This window comes from Propithecus coquereli, unplaced genomic scaffold (genome assembly GCF_000956105.1).
Source record: "Propithecus coquereli isolate 6110/MARCELLA unplaced genomic scaffold, Pcoq_1.0 Scaffold52, whole genome shotgun sequence".
Lineage (NCBI taxonomy): Eukaryota > Metazoa > Chordata > Mammalia > Primates > Indriidae > Propithecus > Propithecus coquereli.
This window is the reverse complement of record NW_012151063.1, coordinates 4,048,101-4,063,562: the sequence shown is the minus strand read 5'-3', so window position 1 is coordinate 4,063,562 and position 15,462 is coordinate 4,048,101. Positions and strand designations below refer to the sequence as shown.

The following is a 15,462-nucleotide window of genomic DNA, read 5'->3' as shown; positions in this document are numbered from 1 at the left end:
AAGAGAAGGGTGTGTGGGTGGGAATCTCTCTCACTCTCTCTCGCTCCTTGGTCAGAGGCACCTGAGACTCAGGGGACCTAGGATCTACTTCACCTCACAAAGGAACTGAACAGCTGAGAGTTTCTCAGTGTGTGTAGTGCCTTCAAAAACTGTAAATAGTTTGATCAAAGGAACAGAGAAAGGAATTTTGGGTGGCTTGTTCAGAAAACGGAGTGGGAAATTTGGAGTAGTTTTGAAGCATGGATACAAATGTGAAGCAACCATTTTCCAGATGTCTTTTAAAAAAACACAAAAAGGATTTACTTCTGGCTGCAAGAACGTTCTCTGACGACATCTTCCTGCACCTCCATATGTTACCGTTAGCTTGTGGGCCAACAAATCCACAGCCGTCTGGGGCTTTGTAATTGCCAATGGTTTTCGTTGTGGGAGGATTTTTGTCTTCGGCTTCCTATTGCTTTCAACATATCCTTCTTTTAATGACACAGTGACAATCCCAAAGACCTGAATTGAACCTAGGAAGCTGTTTTTATCAGAGACACAGCAATACAGTGGATGTTAGTCATATGATAATCCAAACAGAAATAAATTTTGAATATTTCAGAATATTATGTTTTCAAACCTGGCTTTGATATACAGTAAGATTTCTCCTACCTAAAACCATTAAGACTATAGTTTGGGTCTTTTAAAGTTTAAATTAGATTTTTTTTATGCAGCCGTAGCCCTTAAGCAGAATTTCCCCTTCCTAATTTAAAGATTTTAGATGAGGCTCTTTGTAAATCCTTTAAAATACATGCAACCCTCTTCAAACACAGGTTTCAAAGGACATAAGACCTTGACATGTTGACTAATGTCACTGTGGATATTACTTAGCGCAGGAGATGCCCACAGGGCTAATTCTACTCTCTAAAGTTTCTTGGGCATGTGTCAGCTGATATCAAACAGCTCTGGATTTTTTATTCTTATTCATGCTTTTTTATACCTTTACTTTCCTCTCCCTTGGTGCGCTGCGTGCATAAAGGTGCCACCTCTATTCTCTCCCCATCATGTGATCAGTGCTACACTGTTTGGTTAACAAGCTCACTCGAGTTCCCCTGGACATAGAATAAAGAAATCAATAGTTTTCCCTGTAAGCGCAATGCACTGAGAGACCAGTTTGAATTCAGCCTCTTGCTCTCGTAAGCACTGGCAGTCAGCGGGTTCCTTACCGTGTGAACACCTCAGTTATCTGTTGGGTAAACAGGGCCGAATACTAGCACCTGCCTCAACAGGGCTAGTGCCACCATTCATGAGATCGTTTATGTAAAGTACAAACCCAGTGCTTGACTCATGAGATATCTTTAATTCATGCTGACAGTTACTAGTTTTATTAACCATAACTAGCTGACTGAGCTACCAAGGAGCTTGGCCACTCTCAGTGCTGATCTTACTATGCTTTAATTCAATTAAAAAAACCTTTTTTTCTTTTAGTTCCAAATAACTCCCAGGCACATGCTGCACACTGGGTGTATGATGGCAGCCAAAACACTGTTTATATTGAAGTAGTCGTTATTTTGTAGACTGGCCATTATCTGTCCTGCTCGGACGTGCCCCTTTTGATGGTCGGTCTTGATTTTTGCCTTCATTTTGCAAAGTGGTGATTATGTAGCATTTTATGAATCAGTGACAAGATGCAATCCTTATTTTGGGGGTGGTAATTACTTGCTCTAATCTTCATTTTGGGCTAGTTCTTGGAGCGTTGCTAGTCATCATAATAAATATGGCGGCACTGTCCATGGTGATATAAACGTTACGGTACCTTAACAGTATAAGATAGAGATCCCATCTTCACAACTCATGGGCCAGTCCAAGCCTGTTAGGCGTGTTTGCTTGCCTTGAAACATGCTGTACTAAATTAAGAAATCTGGCCATATTTAAATGTTGGAAATTTTGCATGAAACCTACATTCACAGCATCTCTTGAACATTATGTAAGATTTGTCCACATGGGGCCTACAGTTGGCTGGGGTGAGGTGTGGCTATTCCCTGCAGACATGGCACTGGCTTTGCCATTAGCCACACTCCCCACCACTCCTTCTCGCATCCCCAACCCTCAGACTGAATGTCTGTTGGCGGCTACTTTCTCACACATTCTTACTTCTCATAGATGTTCAACCTTATGATGTTCATTGCATTTCTTTCCCCAGATCTTCTCTGTGCCTATGCTTTTTCTCATGTGGTTCCTTTGAGCTTTATGCATTAAGCATTCAACATCAGATACACAAAACTTTGTGTATTCACCAGTTTGTCTCACTGAGCACTTAGAACTTATTTATCATGATGTTCTCATCAACCTATTACGTATCAGTTTAATTATCCACATAGAAACTGGATATGATAACGATTCCAATCTTAGAAGCTTATGTCACTTTATTTTACACATAGACATTCAATCATTCACTCAACAAACATTCATTGAGCACCTGCTATAATCCAGGCACTTTTCTAGGTGCTGATAATGGTAGTAAAATTATAAACCACAGCGGGCATCAACCCTCCCCTTACAGCATTTAAGTGAATAAAGAAGTGAATGTAGAGTATTTGAGATCATCATTCACCCTGTGGAAGAAAATAATGCATAATAAAGTACAATAACAGGGACAAGTTTGCACAGTCGTTATTTTGGGTGCAGAAGTCATTGACGCCATGCTGAGATTGGAAGGAAGGGAAGGAAGGGTTTTCTATGAGGGTGGAACAGCATGTGCAAAGACCTTTAAGTCATAGAGTCTTTGATGTGTTGAAGAAATATCGAGGCCAGTTTGGGTGGAGTTGATAGAATGAAGGAAAAGTCAGAAAATGAGAGGAGAGAGGTGCTGGATGTCACACTATGCAAGGCTTGGAGGCCCTGGAAAGGGCTTTAGCATTTCAGTGATGGAGATGAGAAGCCGTAATAGAATTTTGAGCTGAAAAATGCAAGTTCTGACTTACATTTTCATCAGATCACTTTGAATTCTGTTTGGAAAGTGAGCTGTAGGAGGTGTGCACACATCTAGGGAGATCACTTAAGTGGCACCTTTGCAATATGCATGTAGGAGAGTATGCTGGCTTCTTACAGAGAGCTGAAGAGCAACACGTGGCCAGATTCTGCAAGTATTGTAAAGGAAGATGCAACAGACAGATGATTGGTGCGATGCAGGATGGAGGAGAAAGAGACAGCTCGTGGCTAAGCCCAGTTCCCTGGGCCACTGTGACTGCAAGGATGGAGTTGTTTGCTGAGCCCATGAGAGGAGCAGTTTGGGGTGAGCGAATCAGGAGATTGGTTTGGTTCAAGTTAAGAAAGACTAACAAGAGATGTCTGAGAGTGAGCTGGGTATGAGAGTATGGACATGAAGAGAAAGGTCTACACTGGAGATAGACAGGACACAGAGCCATGAAGGTGATAATTACAGGTCTGAGGCTGAATCGAATTCCAAGACAATGAATATACATGGAGAAGAGAAACAAGTGCAGTCGAAGGAAAAGGGAGAAGAAGAGAAGGAGGAGGAGGAAGAGAAGAAGACAAGGAATAGGAAAGAGAAGAAGCAAGAGAGAGAGAGAGACAGACAGACAGATAGTAGTGTTAAAATTGTATCAATCCTAAACAAAAATTTTAATGGCCTGCCATATGAAAAGTTTATTTTCTTCCTCTTATGTCGCACCCCATCCATGGGCTGCTGTCAGTTCTCTTCTATTCCGAGTCTTCATTCCAGACTCCAAGCTAAGGATGCCGTTTACGGAAAGCGAAAATGTGCTATGTTCTTTGAGCTTCTGCTCAGATGTGGCGCTGTCGCATGTGCTCCCATGTGATTGTCCAGAACATTTCCCCTCCTCTGGGGAGAGGCTACAAGGGACATGACAACGGGTGGAGAGCGAGGGGGTGTGGATAATGGTCCAAGAAAAAAGGATCGGCTGTGCCAAGTGCTGCTGACGAGGACAATAGCACAAGGATGAATAACTGACCACCCCGAGTGTCACTTGAAGGTTGCAGTGACCTGGCACGAGCTATTTCAATGGAGCTTCATATCAAGGTTGCTGGAGAGGGAAGGAAATAGAAGCTAAATGTAATCCTTTCAAGCAATTGTGCTGTACATGGGAGCAGGGAGGTGGAGCAATCCATAGCTTTTGGGAAAGCAGGTCGGAGGGACATTTTTAAAGATGCTTACGTGACAGTAGCTGTGTGTGCAACAGCAGGGATCAAGCAGAGAGTGGAAATGCAGGTGCAGGAAAAGCGGGACCATGGCCAGGTGTGGATGTTGGTGGGCTCCGTGGGGCAGGAAGCGATGCTCTGTGGAGTGGGGAGATTGGAGAGAAGTACAGGCCACTCCGTCCGTGCTCAGGAACAGAAGGAGGATGGGAAGTCTTGCTGGAGATGCTGGAGGTTGGGCGAGTCGGGTTGGGGAGATGTTTTTCTGACTGCTGGTACTTTCTCAGGTGACCAGAGGAGCCTGAGGTTGAAGGAGAGAGAGGAGAATGTGGAATCATTGCCCAGAGGATGGGTTGAGAGTGTGCAATGTGAGAGGAGAGACTGCACTGAACCTGGTCTGCGTGGTTGGAGGCTTTCCCCCAGCCATGTCCTCCTGCTCAGGTGCAGCACGGGCAGGAGCTGGATTTACCTGGCTGCAGGTGATGCTGCATGCACGCGGGAGGGTTGCGAGCCAGAAATTGGGGAATACAAGGCATTGGCCAGAAAGATGGATCATGGACTTTAGCAGAGATGTGGACAAACAGCAGGACAGGAGCAGGCACGGGAGGGGGAAAGGTAGGATTCAACGACATGGAATGAAGGTGAGCTCTTTATGGTGAATGCCTAATCCCGTTAAACTGCTGCGCTAGTGCAACTGTGCGCATGCAGATGTCCTCACCTGATAACAAAGAAAAGTTTGATTTTCTCATATGGAAAAACTAAACCCCCCAAATCAAACCAAAATGGCATCTACTACCTGGCAGTCCATTAGAGCACACTCAAAACAATAAAACACACACATGAAGAGAAAAATGAAATATGTTAATCACGAAACTCATATCGCCAAAAACTGGAAAACTTCTTGGGTGTGGGAAGGTTCAGTGCCCACTTCTTCAGTGAAAGGAGATGTGTGAGCTAAGTTTCTGCTCTTTTCACAGTGTTCATTAACTTCTTTATTACCTTTGTAAAAGTGGCCCTAACTTGGGGGGGCATTTTCTCTTTTGCCTCTTAATCCTCGAGCAAAGAGAGAAGTGGTGCACGAGAGAGCGGTGGGACCCTCTGTGTCCTCACGGTTTACAGGAAGCCACTGCTCGTGTTAAGCAGGTGGTGTGTCTTGAGAGTTGCAGAGTCAGGTGCACGCCCGGAAAGGAAGATTCTGCGTGTTGTATGGACATGTGAGGACACGTCCAGAGCTCCTGCCTTGGTCTCTTCACTGCCCCACTTCTAAAAACATTTCTCTCACTACAGGAAGCATCCATCTGTGTGTTTTGGCTTCTGCATGTTCCTATTCCTAGAATGCTCCTTCCAAGTTTCTACTTTTCCAAGAGCTGCTATTTCTGAATCTTTTGCAGTTGCTTCAGCAAGAATCAGTCATCGCTTCCTTGGGTCTGCCAGGCCAACTTCTGCTTCCCATCCGTCGGTGGAATGCTGGATCTTGCGCTGATGTTCCTTCTCCTTCAAGGAGATGTGAAGCCCCTGAGAATAGGGGTGTATTTTTTGCCCAGCAAGTACCTACAATAGCACAGGAGTCCCGCAAACTCTGTTAGAGAAACGTGTACACTGAATACGAATTTGCTTTCCTGCTTTTGACAAAAAGGATGTGTGTCATATCCTGTATTTCCAAGACAAGCACGGCTTTGTTCTTAGATATGCCACTGTGGTCCTGTAAAATTCATGTGCTTTGTTCCTAGCCCCTAAAAATCAGTATCCTACATTATCACTACCATTCACTCTGCACTTTTATGAATGATTACTGGACCGCTTAAAACAGCGTTTCCTCCAACGTTCATCCATCCTCCTGGAATTGCATGATGCTGAATTATTAAAAGGTTCTTTTGGCCATTTGCTCAAAAAAGGAGCACCCTTCTTTCAACACACAGGCGTTTTCCCTAAATTATTCTTATTTCTTCTTCCTAGAAACCATGTAGAGATGAAGACCCACTTTAGAAAATATTTTTTTTTTTTTAATAGGTTATAGACTGCAACAGTTGGAGTCATGGCGACTGCTGTTTATGTCTGCCAGGGATAGTTTTTATAGCTTTAATGAGAGATGAAACCTGCCGTGTAGCAGTTTATCGGCGGGATTGCTGCTTTGTGAGAAGGCAGACGTGTAGATGGCTCGCAAGATTGTTCAGGGAGCTTCCCCCAGGATAGGATACTTCAAAAGCAGATGTCTCCACCCTCCATCGCCACCAATAACTGTGCCATAGTGCCTTCATTTTAATGATGTGTACATCAAGAAAAAAATTTCTCTGATTTGGTGTTTCATCTACCCAACTTTGATTACTAAAATAATAAAGGAGAAAAACAAATACTTAAGATAAAATTAAACTTTTACATTCTAAGCCATACAGTGTTGCAGTGGTGTGTGTGTGTGTGTGTGTGTGTGTGTGTGTGTGTGTGTGTGTGTTTGCCACCTTTATGGGAACAGCCTGGCTTAGCAGAGACTAGTTTTTGCTAAGAACTTTCCACTAAATTGGAGTTTTAAGTTACAACACTGATTGCGTATGCCAAGGAAAGTGGCAGGATGTGGCTTCAAAGGCAGCTGCATCTTATAACGATCCAAATGGGAACCTTTCACAAGAAGTATGACTTTTGTCTTATATGATAAAGAAGAGCCCAGTGTTGGAATTTGTCTCAATAAATGCCATGAGTAAAATAAATTCAACAAATAAAGTGACTGATACCCTGCTAGGACTATTCCTTCCTACATGCTTTTTGCAAAAGTCGTTTAAAGTCTCCAAGGATCTACATCTATGATTATGTGATGGAGCAGAAGAAGTCCAGGGAATATGAAATGTAGAAAAACTTTTAAATTCATGGATTTAACAGAAGTAAATCTAATCCCACAGAAATCTTACAATCACTCCAATATAGATGGAAAAGTCCATCTGTAAGTCCATCTGCTTATTTGTGTCATAAATTTTTTTGAGAAGAAAATCATGTTTCAACCTAGGTTAACCCTTACTATCCAGTCAGAGCCAGGACATTGCAAAGGACACCGAGGATGCTATAATTCTGGGCCATTTTTATGGTTTCGGGATTTCCGATATATTGTAAACTTATAAATTCTTATAGTTTCTTGTCTTTCTGCAACACACCAAGCAAGTCCAAACACCTGAACTATGGATTTTCTTTATAAACACCTTTGTCGCAGCTTCATGTGTTTAGATTTTCCTTTTATACTAAATTATCTGAGTTAAAATTTAAATGTACAGATATATGAATTACTCTTCTGAAAAAATTCTCCAGAACAGTTTTTAAAAATAAACGTTTTATTTTAGTTCTAGATTAACAGAAAAGTAGTGGAGATAGTACAGTGAGTTTCCATATACCCCACCCCCAAATTCCCCTACTGTTAATATTTTACATCACTATTATATGTTTGTCACAATTCATGAACCAATATGAATACGTTTCTCTGGACTAAAGCCCACCCATTCTTCCTAGTTCCTTGGTTTTACCTTTTGTTCTTTTTCTGTCCCAACCACGATCCCACATGACATTTGGGTCATGTCTCCTTAGGCTCACCTTGGCCATAAAAATTGCTTGTCATTCCATTGTCCTTCACGACCTCGACAGCTTTGAGGAGTACTCATCAGGGATTTTGGAGAATGTCCTTCAGTTTAGCTTTGTCTGATGTTTTTCTCAAGGTTATGCTGGGCTTTCGGGTTGTGAGGAGGAAGACCACACAGGTGAAATGCCACTGTCATTATGTCCTATCAAGGGTGCATACTGTCAGCCTGACATTGGTGTGGATGTTGACCTCAGTCATGTGGGTCAGGTGGCGTTTGTTTCTCCGCTACCAGCTTACTCCCTCATCGCGCACATGCTTTCCATACCACACTGTTTGGAAAGAAGTCACTACCTGCAGCCCACAGACTTAAGCATTCTTAAGAAATGGGGAATTATGTTCCCCTTCCTTGAGGGCAAACTATCTACATAAACATGAAATTATTATTCATGAAAGGTTTGTCTATTCTCCCCCATATATTGGTTTATTTACTCATTTACTTATATCAGTATGGACTCATGGATATTTATTTTATTCTTTGGGCTATAGTCTAATGTTACGTTATTTATTTACAACAGGTTTTAGGAAGTAATCTGGGACTGATGATTTTTTTCATTTTCGAGCAAGGAACATACAGTTGTTTGTTTTTTGTTTTTTTATCTAGGAGATAAACCAACAAAACAAAACTACATTTCACATTTTAGGACACAAGTATTTCCTAATTAAACTTGATTTATAAGCAGCCAGGTTATCGATGCATTCACTCATGGCTCCAGCTTGTTTGATTAAAATTATTCTCCCACAAACCAAGTGCTCTTGTTACCCTGAATATTTAATGATTTTTACAATATTTTTTCCCTAATAGCTATGAACATGTTTTTTTTAAATCCCGGGGTAAGATATTTTACAGTTGATGGATTTATGATCTGATAGGAATTTCTCTTAGTCTGTCCATGGTAGTGTAACAAAATTCCTTAGACTGGGTAATTTATAAATAACAGAAACTTATTTCTCACAGTTCTGGAGGCTGGGAAGTCCAAGATCAAGGAGCCAGCACATTTGGTGTCTGGTGACAGTTTGTTCTTCATAGATGGCTCCTTCTTGTTGCACCCTCATGTGGAGGAAGGGACAAAGCAGCTACCTTCAACCTCTTTTATCAGGGTACTAATGCCGTTTATGAGGGCAGAGCCCTCATGACTTCATTACTTCCCCAAAGGCCCCACTTCTTGATATTGTCACCTTGGATCTGAGAATCCAACATTACATGTTGAGGGGACACTATCACTCAGACCATGGCGGGGTTTGTTAGGTTAGGGGTGTTCTGGACTTGAGTGGGTCTGTGAAATCTCTTTAATATGTTTTTGCTGTCCCTGAAGTAAAACTAAATAAGGAAATCAATGACACTGTGTATCTCAAAATAATAATGGTTTCTAATGGCTGATTGACTTGCGTCACTATCTTTTTAGGGCATTAGCTCTCTTATGGTCCCAGTGATTTGCTTTGCTTTGCCAGGGGGAGTAGGTATTTCCCCCTGGCCCCACCTCTGGGGCATTGGCAGCCAATAACGCACCTGTCACTTCTGATGCACACCTTGGGTTCTCCATCTGTGCAGACTCAGGAAGAGGTGACTTGAAGGGTCAGAGCTAAACATTCCTTGTCGTCGCCTTGCATTTCTATTTTTAGTCCCCTCAAAGCCCTTTCATTCAAAATGACAGCCAACAGGAGACTCTCAAAAACTAGGCAGCCATGACTCCCCAAAGTACACAGAAGCTGTTTCTCTTGGGTTGACATGACAGGCACCTCCAAGGACAATTGCTTTTTTTTTTCTGTCTTTCCAGGATTTTTGCCTCTAGTCCAAATGCACTGCTTTTTGTGAGAGTTTTACTTCCGACTATTCCTGCCTCCATAGAACAAGAGATTTGGAGGTTAAACTTTCTACAGCTCCTTCATATTTTGTAATTAAATACTTTTCTGGGATGAAGGATGCCTAGGAGCAGAGAAGCATATTCGCAAACAGCAACCTACTCTGTATCTGCCTGGGGGATCTGAGCCCAGTTGAGCTCAGGGCTCTGACAGCCCAGCCCCTTCCTGTTTGGGAGGGTTACCAGCTTCCTTCCTTGTGGGGCCTCACTGTCTGTGGGCAGGAGCCTCTTGTGGTAGGGGACGGGAGGGCATCTTGAGAGAAGAGCCCTGGGAAGTCCCTCACAGAGCTGTGGACTTTGGAAACCTGCACTCTAGACCGCGCTATACACTGCCTCGGATTTGATCTGTGGCCGTAAGCAAAGCTTCTGACTGCACCGCAAATTTCTGGAACGCATTTGTTTGCTAATAGAGATATTACTGTAATTCCACAAAGGTTTTTAGTCTCTTCCTCAGGGCTGAGCCCTTCCGTGTGGCTTGGCAGAAGAGGGAAGAGAGAAAGATTATGGGCATCCACGGCCTTGCATTTGAAGGAGTGAAGCCCTGTGATTTTCCCTTATGTGTCAGAAAAGTGTTTTTGTGCTGCTTGGCTAGCCAGCTCTGGGGCACATTTGCCAGTCAGGTGATGCTGAAATCTGTAGCCAGTATCCTGGCTTAGTTCTGAAACCCTCCCTCTGAGGCGTAACTGCTGTAATTAGGAGACCTGGGGCCAATGGATTTGGAAAAAGGTTTGCAGACACAAAGCAAGAGTTCTGAAAGAGAACTGTGCATTAGATTGAGCTACGGTGTTTTCACATTCTTTTTTGTTTGTATTTCTTTTTGGTTTTTCACCTAGCCTGCTCACAGAATAAAGCCAAAATGCATGAGATCGACGCATGATGTTTGCTGCTGTTGAACATCTGGGTTTGTAAGATCACTGCAATAGAGCTTTGGTGTTTTACCTTTTTTGACTGATAAACCAAAAAGTTAGAAATCAGGAAATTCTTTTTTAAAAGTGATAAATCAATGAATCAATTATTTAATTCTCTTGTTCATTAGGATCAGTTAATTAGCTTCTACAGTAAAGCCTGTTGATATTGTCTGTAATAATAAAAATTGGGTCAGTCCCCAACCTCCGTACAAGTTCATGTTCTCATATGCTTCACCTCATCTTAACATAATCCCATGTTTCATGGGATTGAATATCTCCCACCACATTTATAATGTTATGTCCAGGTGTTACTTTGCTTCTGAAGGTTTGTAAAATCCTGAATATGATACATAGAATATTAGAGAAAATTAAATAAAAGTGAGTTTAAAATGAAGCTCATCTTGTGCTGCTTAAAACAGGGGTATGCTTGGGAGGAGCTGGCAGGAACATCTGATCGAGTCTTGGGAGGCAGCCTCAAGGGCTGCCCAGGGAAGGCACAATTTAGGCCAAAACTTGAGCGATGAGAAGGGATTGGCCAAATAACGAAGATCCACACATAAAACTCTGCAGTCAGTTCCTTGCCTCGTATGGAAAATTGATTTCTCCAACTAACCATTATGTTTCTTCCGTTCTTAGTTTGCACACGTGCATTCATGGCCATTTCATTAGAAAAGAAAAGAAAAGAAAAGAAAAGAAAAGAAAAGAAAAGAAAAGAAAAGAAAAGAAAAGAAGCCTCACATTAACATTCAAGTTCGAAAAAAAGTAAACTTAGGTTCTACTAGAAAGTGGATTTCGGTGAGAAGGCTGCAGTGTTTGGCTGTGAAGTGGACATCACCGTTAGAGTTGGGTGTTTGGTGTGGCTATACGCTTGTCACGTTCGAAATCCAGTCCTTTCTGATTCTTTATTTGGGTGGCGATGAATGCTGAACCTTCTGATTCACCTTGTACTTTTTTAGCCTAGATCTTACTGAAAGGAGAGCTTTAGAGAAAACACTTGTACAAGTTCATTGCAAATAATATGCCAAGAATTAGGGATGGGGAACTGGCATCGTGAAGCAGACAAGGAAGGAGAAATAATGAAAGATTATATTGGCCACAAATGAGTGGCTGTTTGACGTGGTGAGCTTGCCTGAAAACCCTCATGGTGTGCCTCCCAAGACTGCCTTCCATGGGCGAAAATGGAGTATCCACTTAATCAATGGTTTTCAATTCCTCTTAGTCCACTGGTGGCTGCAGTAAGGCAGGTGGCCGAGAGGAGCCCAGTGCAAGCAGCGAGTGAAGCAGAGTTCTCCTAGCTGTGGTTGAACTTGGGTCAAAGTCTGTGCACGTCTTCAAAGATTCTCCGAGTGGCATTCACGCTCATCACTTACTTGTCCTCAAATCAGTGAGGCCACATCTTTATGAATAAAGGAAGGATAAAAAGGAAACTCTCATTTCAATTTTTAGGTTTTGTGATTAGTAATGGATTTCAAGAATTCCTCAGCTTCTTTCTAGGTGTCTGTAGATTTTTGCCTGAAAAGGCATTAGCAGGTCTTGGTTCTAGCATCCTCGTCTCCTGTTTAAAGAAGGGATTCCCTCTGCCCTTGGAAAGCTGGCATGGCTGCTGGTTCCTAGCTTCATGCTGTGGGATGAATTTAAGATTTCAAAGACCTTTTGGGCAAACAAGATGTCCTTCAGTAAGTGGATGGATAAATAAACTATGGCCACTCTGGTGAGGAATGTTGATAGTGGGGACAATATACCCGTGCGGGCTGTGGTAGGTAGGGATATATGGGAAATGTGTGTACCTTCCTCCTCTTTACTGTGAACCTAAAACTGCTCTCATAAAATAGAGTCCTGGATAAAAAGAGCTATTGATACTTCAGCTGATACTTTAAAAAAAAGTGAGACAATTTTGCTTTGAAGGATTTACTTGAATACAGCCAAAATTACCAGCCAAGAGAATTCAGCCTTACATAGACGCCTCCCTTTTCAAATCGCTTTGATTACCAACTTCCCCTACTGAGAAGTGAACATTTCTGCCTGAAGGTCAAGTGTTCCTAATATCCTCTGGAAAGCCAGCCAGCGTCTGAGCAGTAGAGAGGAAATGCGTATTTTGCTCTTGTTTCTTGACACAACCTCCATTCGGGATCATAGACCTGGTGGAGTTGAGGACTTTTGGGGCTTTATTGAGATTATTGGAAAAGTCTTTCCAATCACTTCTGTGGTGAAATAGGAAGTGTTCTGGGTGCCAAGTACATTGTAGCTGGCAGTGTATTGGGTGATGTTGGCTCAGCTTAGCAATTCTACCCTTTACTGCCTGTACTAAGTTACAGAAGAACATAACAGGCAGATTAACATAATTCTATTAAAGCAGTGGGACAGAGATTGAGACAGTATACTATAAAGCTGTCGTCCTCAGAAGGAGTGGGAGAAGTGATTTAGCACCGTAGGGGATATTTGTCAATGCCTAGAGCTATTTTTGGTTGTTGCAACTGAGCGCGGGTTGTATCACTACTTGCATCTAGTGGGGAGAGGCCAGGAATACTACTCAACATCCTACAGTGCACAGGACAGTCTCCCACGACGAGGAATCATCTGGTCCAAAACGTTAGTAATGCCAGGTTTCTGGAAAACTGGTGCAATTGTGATGGAGGGCAATTTTGATGCTATATGTATATAAGGTTAGGATTGTGACCTCAGGAATTCCTATCCCTGTAGCCTTGGCCAAATCATTTCCAGTACTCGACTTTCAGTAAACCTAACAAAATTGCTAACGTAAGATTTGTCTATTTAATATTTTGTGGAGTCCATGTAAGTTTTAGGTCATACGTGAACAACATGTAAGACACTGCCTGGGAGGAGAATTGCAGATATCCAACCAATAAATTTGCTAACAGTAATTTATTACTAATGAGTGATAAATTTAACATCATGATAACAAAGTTGTATGTATTTTAAAACATGACTAAACTAAATACTGTTCTTGGGCATGAACCATCTACCTTTTAGTATAAAGATCAAGAATCACCACCCACCTTTAACCCACTTTGTACTCATCCTGGCTTAAGTGGTAGGTGATCCTTTCTTACCCTATATCAGTAAGTAGGGTCAGCTTCCACCAAACTTAGATCCTCTAAGCTGCATTAAAAGATGTAAAATATTCTTTCAAATTCTAGTCAATAATTTTTCCTCTTCACGTCTTTTTTGGCCAAAAAGGGAAAAAAAATCTCACATTTGTGGTCATCTAAGTCTAGGGATATAGCATCCCTGAATATTCTTACTTAAGAAGAAATTTCACTATTTCTGTATTTATATTTAGAGAGGTGTCAAAAGAAATAGTCAGCAAAAATTCGTGGTTTAGGGTCAAAGAAAAAGTATGTTCAAGCTTGCGCTACCAATTACTAGCCATGCAATTATCCTTTTTTATGGGTGAATGGCATTCCACTCTGAATAGACCATATTGTATTTGTTCTTTTACCTGTTGACGGACATCCTGTTTCTTTCCACTTTTTGGCTGTTATGAATAACGCTGCCATGAACATGTGGAGGTTGAATGACCTCCTTGTGTGATGGATCCATTTTTTCAAGAGCCTGGTAGGTAAAGATGAGAAAACTTAGTCCTTTCCCTTAAAGAATTCACGGTGGAAGCTACAGCTTGCTTCTGCACAGAAAGCATCTTTCTCCAGTTGAGAATGTGTTGGAAACGGTGCTACCGTGTGTCTTTCTGACCTTCTAAGGCAGACAAGCTTCTTTAGAGTCAACGCCAACGTTCTCACACTTTGCTGTGGGTTGGAGCCATCGGGGGGGCAGGGGTGGGGGGAGATTTTAGGAGAGATCTCCATGCCAGGGATGAGACACCCCTCTCTGTTTAGGTTGGAGACAGTCTATGAACACACTCACATATGCACGGTGGCACTTGTTTATTTACAAGGCATTTGCCCATGCATTGCTTGACCTGTTCGGTAGAGACTTGCATGGTGCCAACTGACATTTTCTTAGGAAGAAATGGTCTTAGAGAGGTCACTTTTCCAAGGACAGCTTGGAAATGAAATGTGACAGGGTGCCAGCCCTCGCCTGTTGACTCCAAATCTGGTTTTCTGGACATTGCTGAAATTTAGTAAGGGATAATAATGATGATATTAATATAGCAACAACAATAATATTAACAACATCAGCTACTGTTTCTTGAGTACGTACTGTGTTCAGCACACTTACAACCTGTAGATGGTTGGTGTTATTCATTCTGACTATTTGAGTGAATAACCACTGTGTTTAACATCCTTTGATAAGATGAACTCAAAGTTCAGAATGATTTTACATCTGCTCTGGGACTCGGATGCAGGAAGTGGACCGCTGCTGCCTCCCACTTTTGGGTGTATCTATAGCATGATCAGGGAAGGTCATTTCTGTCTAATTAACTGTTCTTATTCATCGTAGTTGATCCCATATAGTGCACATAGATTTCCAGGGTCCAAGTGGCAACCAACGTCAATGAATATAAAACACTCTGTGAGTGGAATATCCTTTTGTGTTTGTTCTGTGTGCTGTCTTAGGGCTGGTTAGGGAATGTATAGACCTGGAGACCCTCATCCACAATTCAAAATCAAAAACAGTTCAAAACACGGCTGTGATTTTATAACTCATTTCGTGGCCAGAACTGATTTGATAGATGTTTATGGTTTTTATTTTGCACTGCAGGGCTGACATTTAGATATTTTGCTGTGGACATATTAATGAGTTTGATTTTGAGATGATGTTCCACATCCCTCTGGGGATGTTGCATAATATATGTAAAAGCTGAAAAATCCCAAATTCCCCATCTGCCCCCGCAATGCATATTCGTTCTCAGGGGTTTCAGATCCCTGATGGTGGACCTGTGATGTCACAGTTATCATCAGCCGTGTTGGCGGCCAGCAATCCAGTGACTGGAAGTCAGGCA

The 15,462-nt window shown here is 42.1% G+C and overlaps 1 protein-coding gene across 3 annotated transcripts in view; it reads left to right on the top strand.

The window, feature by feature from the left end:
* Positions 1-15,462, top strand: part of NLGN4X (neuroligin 4, X-linked) — a 244,148-nt gene that overhangs the window by 26,601 nt on the left and 202,085 nt on the right. Inside the window, exon 2 of one of the 3 annotated variants that reach the window (XM_012656810.1) lies at positions 7,488-7,499. The exons of the other annotated variants lie outside the window; for them this stretch is intronic. Within the exon in view, the coding sequence (XP_012512264.1) occupies positions 7,488-7,499 (12 nt within the window). The remainder of the gene's footprint in view (positions 1-7,487; positions 7,500-15,462) is intronic. 3 annotated transcript variants of the gene reach the window in all.